General features: G+C 35.5%; 1 protein-coding gene across 6 annotated transcripts in view; it reads right to left on the bottom strand.

The window, feature by feature from the left end:
• Positions 1-223: 223 nt before the first annotated feature.
• The window catches only part of RASSF8 (Ras association domain family member 8), a 119,765-nt gene continuing 104,827 nt past the window's right edge, over positions 224-15,161 (bottom strand). For 5 of the 6 annotated variants that reach the window (XM_054443184.2, XM_054443186.2, XM_063672529.1 and 2 more), the window contains 3 exons: positions 7,739-8,628; positions 5,389-5,533; positions 224-4,397 (listed from right to left, as the gene is read on the bottom strand). In XM_054443184.2, coding sequence (XP_054299159.1) covers positions 4,276-4,397; positions 5,389-5,533; positions 7,739-8,628 — 1,157 coding nt within the window. In that variant the 3' untranslated portion in view covers positions 224-4,275. Of the gene's footprint in view, positions 4,398-4,910; positions 5,139-5,388; positions 5,534-7,738; positions 8,629-15,161 lie in introns of those variants that run through there. The other variant, XM_054443178.2, reaches the window with a different exon arrangement.

The following is a 15,161-nucleotide window of genomic DNA, read 5'->3' as shown; positions in this document are numbered from 1 at the left end:
GATATCATTTCTTCTTTCACTTTTGAAATAAAAGGCGTATTAGTTTCTTAATTCAGTTTTACTTTGATGAAGCCATCTTTTGAGCAATAGATGATTCTTTAAGTATATATGAAAAATGTAATTATGTGTAGTGATATGTGCCACTATTCTCTTTGGTATCTTTTAAAGGAAGTAAAATTGTATTTAAAAATATAAAGGACGTAAGAAACACTGACAACTGTAATGCCCCAATGAATCCTGAAAATTTATTATTTGGGAGAATATCCAATATTGATTCTTTGTTTTACAGCTCATAATGATCAGAAAATATACATTTAAAATGAAAGTCAAAGAAAAGGATAATTACATATAATACATATTACAGATTTATTTGTACATAAGCAAAGCAGTACTAAAAGCATATTTATGTGCTCACAATTAGTGAACATGGCAATTTTCTGTTTAAAGCTGCAGCAACTCAAATCCTCCTAGGGTCAATAAAGAAAAACATATTGAGAAATACATTTAGGGCTATCACCATGTCTGGCTGTAAATCTATTTTTTAATCTTTCCCCTCCCCCCATATATATGTATATACTTTATTGCCTTTATATTTCTGCTGGTTTAATATAATTAGTATACTAAATAGTTTTCTGCATTTATTTGGTTTCTAAAAATATATAAAATGCATTGAAAAGAGCTCCTGCAGCTTTCAGGCAGTCACTGTCCTGGCATCGAAAGCTTATTCTGGAGATGTAAAGCAGCAATACTGAATAAATAGTGATTGTTTTGTCTTTTTGATACAGCTGATGGCCTTCACCCCAAACTTAAAAATACTGTAGCAAATAGTATAAACATGCAACTTAAAAAAATGAACATAATAAAAAAGTAATAATTATAAGCTAATTTTAACACAATATAAACCAATAAAGACAACTTCAGGTAGAAGAGGGATGTGAACACAGCATGGTTATATAAATTAAGGCTCAATTTATCAAAGGCAATGCACAATGGGAACTGTCCATCTGCCCACTCACTTTGCATGCCTGAAATAAGAAGTTTTTGTCTTTTCTGTGTTATTTCCTCAATCCATTACAGTTCTATCTTGGAAGATGTTTACAGAAATGGCTTCAAATGAACAGTCTGTTTCTCTGAAGACCATTTTGCTCTTATTCACAGAGAAAATTATCCTTTAATGCAGATGTAAATTACATTTATGCCGTGGAAGCAAGTGCTTACATGTTCTTGTTATTTATTGCTATACTTCACATTTCACATCATAAATTCTATTTTTTTCTGTATTTATATAGTTTTTACTCTATCAGTCTTGCTGTAGCTCTTGTTTATGACTAATTTGAACTATAGGAACTGATGATTACCTCATTGATGACCGGGAGAAGTAAATAGGTAACTCCTATTAATACCAACTGAAGTCTCATATTATAAAAAAGTCCCTGTGCATCAAGACAAAAAACAAAATGTTATCAAACCAAAATATCTCAGAAGGACAACAAAGGGACTATGGACACTATATCCACAGGCAACACACTATGGGCCATTCTCTGGGGATGACAGACACTCAAAAGGTCAAATATACCAATGCTATTCCAAATTACTTCTTGGTAAGATAAAAAGATCTTTAAATGTATTTAATACTTGTAGAAAATCACAATAAAACAAGTTGCAGTATGATTTTTTTTAAAAAAACACAAAACATTGTAATCTAATTTAGTATTTAGAACCTGAATATTCCCCCAGATGAAAATTTTATATTTGGTATTTTTGTATACCACTGCCCACTACCCCTCCGAAATGTATCCAAGATGTGGCACTTATCTAACTCATTTGTATTCGCAATAGTTAAAAATGATCACAAATATACTAAAGTATCTTCAGATGATCCTATGAAAACGAGTTTTTTCCCTCTGAGTCTTAGAAAATATTCCTTAGATATGTGCTTCCAGAAGTAATATAACTAATTAAAAAGTACAGCTTCTCAATGTATTCATCATACTCACATTTCTATAGTTTCCTTACCTAGGAAAGTTTTTAAAATCTGTAATTAGGTCTGTGAAGATTATTTGGCAGCTTGGAAATTCTGATGAAGTAGTCAGAGAGGTTAACTGTGATACTCCACTGGGAACCCAAGACTACTACAAGTTGCTAGGATGCTGCTTGTCCTTACTTAAAGTTATTCGGTTAATTCTGATAACAATTTATAATAAGTTGGATATTGACAGTGTTTTTCACGGTATGCCAAGGCATCTCTGAAACTCCTAATTGCAAAGTTTAATACTGCCTCCAGTTTAACATTTTGACTTAAATAAAATGTGATCAATTTATAAAATGTTTTTCTTTGTGAATAAGATCTTGATTTCTCTGAACAACAACAAAATGACTTTATACAGAATGACTTATTTAAAAATAAGGCATATAATGGGCATATGTAAATCATTACTGTCACAAAATCTATAAATTATTTTTTAATCATCCTAATTTTAAATATAGGTAGATAGAAAATAACTACTATAAATTGTGAGCAAATGTGTACAGGTTGTGATTATTTAGGTAAGAATCATTTACTTCAGTTATTTGCAAAGTAACATAATGGCAAGATCAATTTGATAACTCCAAGAACCCAAAGAAAATCGTATCTTCAGCTGAGGTCCGCCACTCAGCTGCACTAGAAAAGGCAACTCTGCATTATGACTTTCAGTTCTCTAGAAGCTTCTATACAGTCTCATAGCCATTCTTAAAAATTTCATAGGAAACCTAAGTAGAGCAGCATTGTCAGCATTCACTAAACCAAAGTCAGTCATTTAAATGTGTTAAAACATCCAAAGTTGCCTTCATGCATAAGACATAGCTCTATTGTTACCATGGCATTACTAAATTAATCCACTTTTATTTTGTTGCATGTAAATAATACAGAGGATGTAATTTCTTCAGAATTAAAACTACTTTAAATTTCAGATTAAAGTCTTAATTATACTGTACCAAATCAAACCAGAGGAAATGTAAAAATGGCTAAGTGGTGTCTGACTGAATCTGTCTAAATATTACTTGTAAATCTTAGTTAAGTCACTACTCATCAAAAAGGTGTTGACTCATATTTGGTTTTACAAATAAAATAACATATGTACAAATGGAGATTAATGTCTTATAAAAGTCAAGCCTAAAAATAAAAACATATGCTGAATTTGACTTTATATCCTTGCTAAAAAGTACCTAGGTTTAATCTCCTTTCTCTAAGTGACTGGAAGAAACCACAATGGTCCATAATATACAGAGCAAATTATGTGCAAGCAACACCTTATGCATGGTGTGTACACCAACAGATCATACATATGAAGTGGGTTATTTTAAAATACATCGCTTAAAGCAATGTTCCTGAAGTAGACCAACCCAGCTTTCAGATATCTATAACTTACATGTTAGATTAATTCTGAAGATCCATGAGTGTAAATGATAAGACAGGGCAGAAACAAAACACATAATGTATCAGGAAACCCCATGCCTGTTTGGATACATACTTAACAATTACATTTTTGTTCAACAGTGTCTGAAACACTGCAAATGTTTTATACATACAATTTAGCTCATGAAAAATATCTGTTATGCTCTGTGGCCACACATATATTTGGAAATATTGTAAAGGAAAGACTAAATTCCAGATTTAAAAATACCCTGAATTATTTCACCTAATTAAGCAATGGCTAGGACAGTTTCACAAAACAAATGCAAGTGGCTTCCTCTGGAGTTAGTTTCGATGGTGGAGCACCCTAGGACACTTATGTAGTGTAAATCAGCAATGCATGGATGGAGTCTGGCAACATGCACACAGTCATAATCACACAATATGTAACATAAGTCAGTCACAGGATAAGTCAATAAAAATATTAAAACATCAACATTCACACATTAATTGATTACATGAAATAAATTAAACTAAGCCAGTCACAAATTTCTCTTCACTCTTACTTAAGTCACGGTTTATTTATGTATACACACTATATAATACTTTCCTAAAGCTCTCAAAATGCTACAAATAAAAACGAAGGCTTTGCATTATAGCTGCTGGACAAAAATATCAACACTGTTGATGTGTGAAAACATAGTTTCTTTGTTCTTTAGCATCAGTGCACAGGGTATGGCTCCAAGTGGTATGCAATTTAGGAGAGAAAAACATACAGCGGCTTGTGGAATAGATTCTCTGTTCATCATTGGCACAAATCAAAAAGGAAGTTTACTGTCCTTGGTACCTCTGTTGGGTCTCCTCCCTAAAGACAGACAATGTCATACATATATGCCTTCAGGATTAAAACCAGATGAGATAGGATTCTGCAGAATGCGGAGATTACTGGGGAGCTGCCGAGATGAACCAGGTCGCTTCAGGGACCCAGACTGGAATGGTGCCTCTAAACAGGAAACAAAGAGAGCCACCTGATGAGCTCGTCAACTTGGAGTACTTAGCAATACAAAAAATGAGACTGCTTCCTGCCCTGAAAGGGAAAACTGCATAGAGCAATAATTGCAATCCCCTGTGTGCCCTGGGCTGCGGGAGAAGGCTAAAACCTTCTCAGGTCTGTTTGATAAACTAGTTTTTGTTGATTTGAACAGTGAATGATCTTTACAAAAGGTGAATATTCTGCTTCTTTTTTTGGTTGTTCACACCATATGCATACACAGATTTGGAATTGTCTTTTAAATATCAGCACAAATTAATAATAACTTTTAGAAGAAAAAAAGGAAAAAAGGGGCATAAGGAACAGAGAAGCCAAAATTCAAATTAACAGACTATAACTCATATATACTTCAGAAAAAAATTTCAATAAAGAAGCAGTTTAAAACTAATGATATGACATTTGGTGATTACATGCTCACCTAAGTAAATAAATAACCTAAATGTTACTGGTTTTCCTCTAGAAATGGGAAATATTTTAAAAAAAAAAAGAATTTTTAAGTGTCCCACTTAAAAATTAGCTATGAATGTTAGGGTAATATTTTAACTGAATACAAGTAGTTTATTCAAAGTTAAGCAGATGGTCGGGCATGCTGGTTCATGCCTGGCATCCCAGCACTTTGGGAAGCTGAGGCAGGCAGATCACTTGAGCTCAGGAGTTTGAGACCAGTCTGGGCAACATGATGAAACCTCATCTCTACAAAAAATACAAAAAGAGAAAATCAGCCGGGTATGGTGGCATGCACCTGTAGCCCCAGCTACAGGAGGCTGAGGTAGGAGGGTCACCTGAGCCCAGGAGGTTGAGGCTGCAGTAAGCTGTGGTAACATCCCTGGCATTCCAGCCTGGGCAACACAGTGAGACACTATCTCAAAAAACAAAAACAAAAACAAAAAAAGTTAAGCAGTGAGAACAAAGGGAAAATAAACCATATTTATCAACATCTTACCCCTTTCAATGTCTGCATGTGAGGCCTCTATTTCAATGGGCTCCGCTGGCAAAACGGTAACTTTTGTCCCTGTCTGCTGGATAAACTGCTGGAGATTGACTTGCCGCAACTCCTTAGTCAACTGCTCCAGTTCCTGTTCTTTGTCCTAGACGGAAATTATTATTTTTTTAAATTTGAGGATTCACTACTGGACAGTGCAAGACATCTTTGTGATGACCCATCTGCTACAGGGGTTAAATGTGGGATATCTGCTTTCATAAAAGCACATTTAACAAATCTGGTTTATATTGATACAATGGGCTAAAGAGGTCACTTTCACTGTGTGGTGTGGGCCAAGAAATAAGCCAAGGGAAAACAATAGTTTCATTAGTCTGTCCTCTTAAATGTGATGCTTTCCTCTGGAAAACCCTTATGCACCCTTCTGAAATAAATATATGTCTATAAACTTTCATTAAAAAACAAAAACAAAAACGGGTTTCTCAGCCTGTAAACTCATTGGTGGAAAATAAAAAGAAAAAAATCCCACAGGTTTTTACCCATCTCTGTGTTACAGCAATCTTGCTAAGCTGGTCACAAATTCACATATTAACCACTTCATATTAACTTATAACTACAAAGTTAATTGTAATTTGTTCCACGGATTTAGAGTTCTTGTTTTTTGTAAGCTGTTTCAATTTTCATGGGATACATTATTGAGATTTATCTTACAGCATGAGGAAAGCAAGATTCCCACAAGATTCTCACTATGGAATTCTTAAATCCTTGACAAAGATCTGAGAACTACAGAGTCCTACAGAAGGAGATCAAGTTTGGGCAGCTGGACAGCTGGAAAGCTGTAAAAGCAAGGAGGGGCATCCTATTATTTAAACAGCTTTTCATTTCTTTTTTTCCTCTACTGTATATAAGAAAAAGTACCCTGGCTCTACCCAGGCTGGGTGGGTCTCAAGGATTTGGTAGGGGTTGGGAAGAGATTAGAAATGAATGGTTGTTTTCTCCACTTATTTGAGTGTAGGGGGTACTTGGGGATATATCAATATTTGATTATCAGACACTTTTCAGTCGGTAGAGGGATTTACTAGTAATGGCTGTAATAAGTTAGTGTTTTCTGTAAGTGATATCAAAAGCAACATAACTTCCACTTGTACCTTTTTTTAAATGTCAAAATGAATCCCGATAGTAAAATACTGACAAATTAGAGGCTGACAAGCTTCTACTGCATGAGAAATTCTTGATTTTCAAAATTTGGGTGGTAGTTTTATCTCTTACTACAGATAATGATGGAGAAAGGAAATCACATCAGTTCTTCCTAAAACCTCAGCTTTCTCTGATTGTGGAACTAACTGTTGATGTTCTAAAGCAGCTCTTCTCAAACTTCACTGTACACAGGTACTACTTGGGCATCCTGTTTCAATGTAGATTCTGAATTTCTTACAAGTAGTACCCTGGAGCTGCCTGGCATGGACTACACTTTGAATAGTAAGCTCTAAACCAGCACAGTCCAACAGAACCTCCTCCAATGGTGGAAATGTTCTGTGTCTACACGGCCCGTACAGCAGCTACTTTAGGGCACTTGAAATGCGACCATGTGTGACTAAAAACAGAATTTTAAATTATTTAATATTTTAATTGCATTATTTAATCTTAATTTAAATTTAAATAGCCATATTGTAATCAATTGTGTCTCTTTCTCATCCCATCTGATAGAGACTGTTTGATATTTGATACATCTTTGCAACTTCCGCAACATAATCACAGTGTCTTTTCAAGAATGGGTATCCAAGAAATGTAAGTTGAGTGATTAGGGTTTAAGTGGCAAAATAGAACTTCTTGTACGTGAACTAGAAAGGGGGAAAATCAGACAGAAATCTTTGTGCCTCTCTCAGGAAAGCAAAGGAGGGTACTGTGGAGAGGGGAGAAGGGACGGGGGCTGTTTATGTGTCAGGAAAGAAGCTGGGATTGGCTGGCAACAATGGAGAAGTGACAGATAAGCAGTCAGCTAGCCACAACAATCCCTGACCAACCAATCCATGGACAGCTCTTTCAGCTCTGGTTTCCCTATCTCTGAAAGGAGAAGGTGAGATTCACTATCTCATCATTAGTGTCCATTCCATCCCATTATCTAACGCTACAACTGCCACAGTAAGACAAGGCTCTTCCATGGAGAAGGATCCGCAAGGCTACTGCTCCCATCTAAGCTGTCGTTAAGTCACAAGAATTCGACACAAGTTTTAAACAAGGCTGGGTTTCTAATTCTTTGAATATAAGGAAAAATTGACAATGATGAAAAGGAGATTCCAAGAAGATACTATTTTAAATGGGCCAAACATTCTATTTATCAAAGTGTCCTTACCTGTAAGCGTTTGGTGGCTTGTCCAAGAGATCTTTCCACAGCTTTGATGCCATTTTCCAACCTCAGACTCTGCTGGCCTTGAATGTCAATCTCCCCTTTGACCTTACCGATCTTTCCTTTAACCTCTTCCTCATTGACCTGTGCCTCTTGAACTTCCCGTTGCAATTTTTCTGCTTCAAGACCACTTTCCATAGTCCGGATCTGTGCCAAATAGTCCTTTAATTTGTTTTCACATTCTGTTATTTTCTGTCTTATTTCTTGAAGTTGATCCTTCAGCTGTTTTTCATTTTCCTGTTCAATCTGTAATTCATTTTCCCAGAATTCTTCCTCCTCAATTTCTACATCATTTCTTTTGATCTTTTGCTCTAGACGGACAATTTCCTCTTCAAGGTTGGAACTATACTTTTGCTCCCAAAATCTTATTTCTATTTCATTAGATTCCAGCTGTTTTTCAATGGATTGAAGCTTCTCTGTCTGCAGACGGATCAGCTTCTTCAACTCATCTGCTGTTGTTTTGCAGTTATTCAGCACCTTTTGCTTAAACTCAGTTTCTTTACTTTTTCCAAAAATGTCCATTAATCCTTTGGCACCTCCTGTAAATGTCAGTGATTTCCTTTTCGGTTCCCTCCTTTTGATTGATTTGTCAATCTGAGGCCTCAGTTTAGCTAAGGGGGGCAGACTCTGCCTGTATAAAGTTCTTTCAGGAATTCGAGCCACACTGTCTGAAGTGGGTCGCTCACTGAGAGACGGCCCAGTTCGTCGTAGAATGAGCTGCACATCACTAGCATACTGCCCCCATTTGTTTAAGGATATGATAGGATTTTCATGAGGTGCTAAGTGTCTTTCAGTATCTCTCCATTTCTCTATAAGGGTGTACCTTCCAGTTCGACCTATGTAAAAAAGGTAAGAATAACTTGTCAAAATGGGATATGTAATAGTTAAAAAATGGAGTAAGAACGCCATTTGATGATTGTGTATTTTTGATTAGCATCAGAGGGTCAAGTTTGAGTCTAGTCCAGGTTCCTTTAAAACCTTTACTTGAAGATACCAAACCCCTCACGACATGTAACAACATAAAATCAGAAGATGTGTATTGCACATACTCTTTAGGCTTGCTTAGAAATTCAACTTTATACTTTAAACCTTGGTGGGACTCTTATACTCTTGCCAAATACCTGACTGCTTAGAACTTCTCATTTGGGGCAAGACTGAACAAAGTTTATTTTCTAGCTGAAACAAAGGACAACAGTATCGCCATGTGAAGCATGAGGGGCTGGTCCAGGAACTAGGTGGAACTTCAAAACTCAAATACATTTCCACTGTGCAAATCCCTTGGCTTTTTCCACATCAGAACTTGGGAGGGCTGGAGGCCCCACTTCTCCTCCTGAAAGGAGACATGGGGACCAGTGGAGAACTGTGACTCAGCCACAGGAGGTGCCCAGGTCTCCTCTCCATCTCTACCTGAGTGCTCCACCAACCCATCGCTCACACAGCTGACATCTTCCTGGACACCTATGACAAACAAAAAATCAGCTCAATGAAAAAAACTCTTCAAAACAAATTCATATAAAAAGAGGGGCCTGAAGAGAAGACTTGTTCAGTTTTGGTAATATGATAGTATCAAAGATTCTTCTTAAAAAAAAAAAACAAAACTCAAAGCAAAATATTATTAAAAACAAACCAGCGGGCTGGGTGCAGTGGCTCATGCCTGTAATCCCAGCATTTTGGGAGGCAAAGGTGGGCAGATTTCTTGAGCCCAGGAGTTCGAGACCAGCCTGGGCAACATGGCAAAATCCTGTCTCTACAAATAAAATATGAAAAAGTTAGCCGGGAATGGTGCTGTGCACCTGTAGTCCTAGCTACTTGAGAGGCTGAAATGGGAGAATCGCCTGATCCTGGGAGATCAAGGCTGCAGTGAGCTGTATTGTGTCACTGCACTCCAGCCTGGGTGACAGAGTAAGACTCTGTCTCAAAAAAAAAAAACAGAACAAACACCAGAATACAACCACATCTAACTGAAAAATATACTGAATCTAATAATTATGAAAGTAAGATAAAGTTTCAGAAGAATATGAATGTAATGCCATAAGCTTGAACATGCTTTTTAAATATTTTCATTTAAGATGAGTGGGTCAGATAGATTATTTAAATTGTGAAAAGTGTACATAAATAGTTAATTACAATGAAAAAAAAACCAACGGGGCCATCCAGCAATTATACTTGTATAAACAGCTATTGATTTACCTTCCTGGCTTTCTTTTTTAAATTTCATGAGCTTCTGAGCCAACAGTAGTATTTTTGCAATTACTGCGTCAATAAATGGAAATCTAGATGTGTAAATATCAACACCCATGTATGCAATTCATGAGTAGCACATTAAAAAATGATTTTGCTATAAGCATATGAGTGTGTTCTCCTTTAGGGAAACCTGAATTTGGGGTACAGCTGGAAGTTGGGGTTTTGGAGGCAAATAATCCTACGTGAGTTACTTACTAGATAAGCAGAACAACTTCCCTTCTAAAATGCTTGGCAGATTCTGAGGGTTAGCACCTAACACATTGCCTGGCCCACAGCAGGCATTCAACACATGGTAGCTAGTAAGACATTTTTCCTATAACAAAAGGGCTGACCACAGAATTCCTTTAAATAGTGATGTGTCATCACAATTATCTTTTATTTATTTATTTATTTATTTATTTATTATTTATTTTCTCCCTTCCCTTGCCCAACAATCTGACTTTTAAAAAGCAACTTCCAACTATGTAAACTAGACAGAGATGGGACAAAGGTTCTGGAGTAGAAAGGTTTGGGTTCAAATGTGGCTCTGCCTCCTACTGTGCTTACATGATCTGAACAATTAAATTTCCTTTAGCCTCAGTCTCCTCATCTGTGGGATAAGAGTAGTATTTCCTTATCTGACAAGGTGGTTCTGAGACTCAAGTGAGAATGTAAAATATAAATATGTTTGTGAAATTGAAAAGTGCTAGATAATATTAGTTATGTTTATCAAAATGCCCAGGCTAATAAGGGGGATGAAAAAGAAAACCTTAACAAAATAGATTAGCTTCTTGAAATAAAAAATGTTTCCAGTGATTTTCAGATTAAAAATTACTCTAATTGCTCCCAAAGAAAAACCACATGACACATCTGCAATGTTAAAACTGTCCCATGTGTACAAACTGCTTCAAAAGTCATAGCACTATGCCTATCAACTGCTTTTAGGAATCTCACTCTTCTCTGAACCTCTGTGTCCTCCTTCGGTAACAGGAAGGGTTAGATAAACCGGTAGAGTTCTTTCCAATTCTATCAGCCCAATGAAGTATCTTTAAAAGGAAAACCGAATCATCACATTATATGAACTAAACAAAACATTTTTAAGACCCTAATTTATTCATAATTAAAAATAAAACTAATTTTCTAGTGCTTACTGGTACTGCTACCCTCTGAGAATGTCTTGGTAGGTTATTTAGAATTGCTTTTACTGCCAGTATTGGCTTTTGTTAAATAATGCACATTTAGTACTACTGGGTCAAAAAATTCCATCCAGCAATATAAAAAAGCTGTTTTTAAAAAAGGCAAATGAATTAATAGATTTGATTTTATTATATAAATTGAGTTTTAAATATTTTATATAGGAATTAAATTCCATAATCACTGTTTTTAATATCCATAACTTGGCAGCGCTCTACAGATTATATTTCCTTCATTTACACAGATTCTGATTCCTCCTGCAAAACTCTTTTTAGCGTATTTGACCACATGGATACATTTAGTTATACCTTGTATACTATTTTGATGTAATCTTAAAATGAATAAAAAGGAATATCTATCTGTCTGTCTGTCTATCTATGGCATTTGTAGTTTAAGCTGTTTTTGCATTGTAGGACTGTGTGACACTATCAAATAATTTTGATCCAATTTAGTGGGATAAAAAATACTAATTATACTTTTAAATAGTGAAGCAACTGAGACTAATCCCAAGAATCTTTAAATTTATATACTGAAGAAACTTACATACAGATTTTAATGCATTAATGAGATCTTACTGAATGACTGACATAAATTAAAAGAAAACAGGATAACAGCTTACTTTCACTTAAGAAAGCAGAATACACAACTATAAAGTAACATAACATTTTTGAAAATACACACCAAAACTCAAACAAGGGTCACTCAGAAATTTATGCCCTGAATTCAACCATTTTTTAATACTCCAACAATTTTTATAATTTTAGGAAATTTCTCCTTAGAGTCATAAATCAAAATCATGATTTAAAAGTTACATCTTGCTATTTAGTTAACAAATGTATATTGAACACCACATATTTGTCAGAAACAGTGCCAGGCTCTAGAGAAATAGATTCTACTAAACATCTTCATCACCAACCCTCTGGAGTTTTCATTTTAACTGACATTTGATATTTTCTTCAGTATCAAATCCTCCACACCCCAAAGATGAATATTGGACATTATTCAAAAGAACATGACAAAGAAATGGCACTAATCTCTTATGAATTTAATGCTAACATATCTTCAGGTTTCTGGACATATGAGAAATAATGTCAGTAACACCTGACTTATTCTTTATCTATGGAGGATAAGCTATCCAACAGCACTGAATTTTTCTGAGAGTAGATATTTTGCTTCTTGAGCTATAAATATTTTAATGAAAATTTTGTAAAATACATTACACAGTCCACGACCTCTTATGCAAACTGTAGTGAACACAACTAGGTTTTTCCATAATGACTTAGAATTCTTACAGTGAGCATTGATCTCTGTAACAGAACTTACACTTTATTATCTTATAGCCTGTAAAATGCCTTTGATGCTTTTATATATATCATCTTAGTTAGTTCTGTGAGTTAAGCAGTATAAATATTATGATCCTCGTCTTATCAGTGAAGAAATAAAAGCTTAAAGAATTTTAAGTAATTTTCTGATGACATTTATTTCTTTACTATACTATTTAAGTTCTGAGTGAAACTACTAAAATAACTCTTACCCCACGGTATTTCTTAGAATAACAGTGATACAATAAAAAATTATCTCTGAATATACCTGTCAGCCAGCTGTGCATTCAAACCACAGTTACATCATCCACAGTACATCTTCCCAGTGTATATCACGTAATCATAGAATTACTGTCTACTTAGAATTATATGATAAGCTCACTACTACTAAACATAATAAAAACAGTGGCCGGGCGCGGTGGCTCACGCCTGTAATCCCAGCACTTTGGGAGGCCGAGGTGGGCAGATCACGAGGTCAGGAGATCGAGACCATCCTTGCTAACATGGTGAAACCCCGTCTCTACTAAAAATACCAAAAATTAGCCGGGCGTGGTGGCGGATGCCTGGAGTCCCAGCTACTCGGGAGGCTGAGGCAGGAAAATGGCGTGAACCTGGGAGGCGAAGCTTGCAGTAAGCGGAGATCACACCACTGCACTACAGCCTGGGTGACAGAGTGAGACTCCGTCTCAAAAAAACAGAGTACCTGTGATTTACTGGGCATTGTGCTGGTTACGTTAAAAAAAATATAGACCAAAATAAGTAGAAAACACTACAAACCAGAAGATTTTGGGAGCTGTTCATTAACACAGCATAATCTAACCCATCTTGACTGATGCATGCTATGAATTAACATGTATTAACATTCATTAAAATAATATTCTACAGATGTGGAAAATACAGAAGCTAATTAAAATAAAAAATTAGACTATTGTTATAAATATTAAAATTGTAAATGAATATGTGGAAAATTCATTCACAATACAATAAATGAAAAATGAGACAATGAGACTCAAAACTACAAAAAGCATATGAAGAGTATAATTTTTTAAAAGCTCATCTATGGGTACACAAAAAAATTGTTTATTGTTAGGAAGTAGAATCATGAGTGATTCTCTTACCTTCTTTGTGTTTTCTAAATTTCAAGATAATCTACAATAAATAATATTACTTTATAAATGTAGAAAAGTAATCAATTTTTAAATTTCTAAAATTGATATTTTACATGTGAAACTAAGAGTTAAATATGACAAAATACATATTTCTTTCCTTGTCTTCTCAATGACACCAAGTATCAAAGTACTGTGGATCAGAAATCCTTTCCCTCAATCTCCTTGATTTCCTTCTCTTCCTTCTTTCCTCTCTCATCTTTTGTTAGCTGGACTTTTATTTCTGTGTTAAGCTCTAAGCTGCCTGAGGGCAGAAATACATCCTTGTCATATTTTTGGTTTGAGATAAAAGCAAATGCATTTTCTCCATTATAACTTGAGATAGATGATCTGTCAAAGGCTGTTTCACTTAGATTTGAGAAGCAGTTTAGACTCTGAAAAAAATGCATTTCTGAGATATTTTACAGGGGAAACAAAGTAGAACATTTAAATTGGGAATGTTTCAGAAAGCTCAGGGTGTACAGTGACAAACTCTGAGTGCACTCTTGCAGGACAGTTGAACCACTTCACGCCAAGAAGAGGTTTCAACTAAGGTTTCACTTTTAGTTATTCTGTCATCATTTGAGCATGTGTCCTACATCCATCACCTAAATCTAATCTGTCAAGATTGTCAGATTAGTGTAGAAAAGATTTCTTCCTATAGTATTAGACAGATTCAACATCTTTCATCAAACTATGTTGTTTTTAGCTCTTTGCTAATTCAATTTGATTGATTAGTAGCATGAAGAAAACCTTAGCTGTCATATATATATTTGCAGGTTGACAACTTGGGTGCATATTTTCATAGTAAGTCATTTTGATAGTTTCTATGGTTTCCTAAAAATAATTTTAACTATCCAGAAAAAAACCTGTAACTCCTAATCAAGAATACACTGTGTGTGTGTGTGTATGTGTGTGTGTGTGCGCACGCGTGCACGCGTGTGTGTAGTGCCCCCATGAGGCAAAGACATGCACTTAAACCTAAGAAACCAGTCTACAAATTGCTTCACTATACATTCTTGACAGCCACCTGTGGTTCTGTTCATCAGTCTATGCTCTACTAATAATCTAGCTAGCCACTTACTGTGTTAGGCCTTGGAAGTTCTGGGGTTGCTTTTCAGAGCAGCAATTTTCTCTAATTAATAAACCCTCACCACAGAAACCAGGATCCACAGCGCTCGGCTACTTGCCAGTGGAGTCATCTCCAGATGAATTCTGAGTTCAATGAAGTATTTACGATACAGAAAGAGTTGTTTGGCCAAGTTTGGAGGAATATCATAAAACATTTGTATTCAAGTTGTCAACTTTTCAAAACAGCTCTTGGATTGAGTTATTGAGAAAGTAAAAATGGGAGGGTAGATTTAGTTAAAATGTCTTTTTGGCTTGTTCACAAATAAGTATACTCTGTAGTCCAAGTGGGCAAGCACATACATGGTACCTCCGGGCATTTTCCCCTTGAAATTCTGTGTAAAAAGTGTGATTATG

Source organism: Pongo pygmaeus, chromosome 10, assembly GCF_028885625.2.
Source record: "Pongo pygmaeus isolate AG05252 chromosome 10, NHGRI_mPonPyg2-v2.0_pri, whole genome shotgun sequence".
Lineage (NCBI taxonomy): Eukaryota > Metazoa > Chordata > Mammalia > Primates > Hominidae > Pongo > Pongo pygmaeus.
The sequence above is the reverse complement of the archived record's forward strand: the minus strand, read 5'-3'. Positions and strand labels throughout refer to the sequence as shown.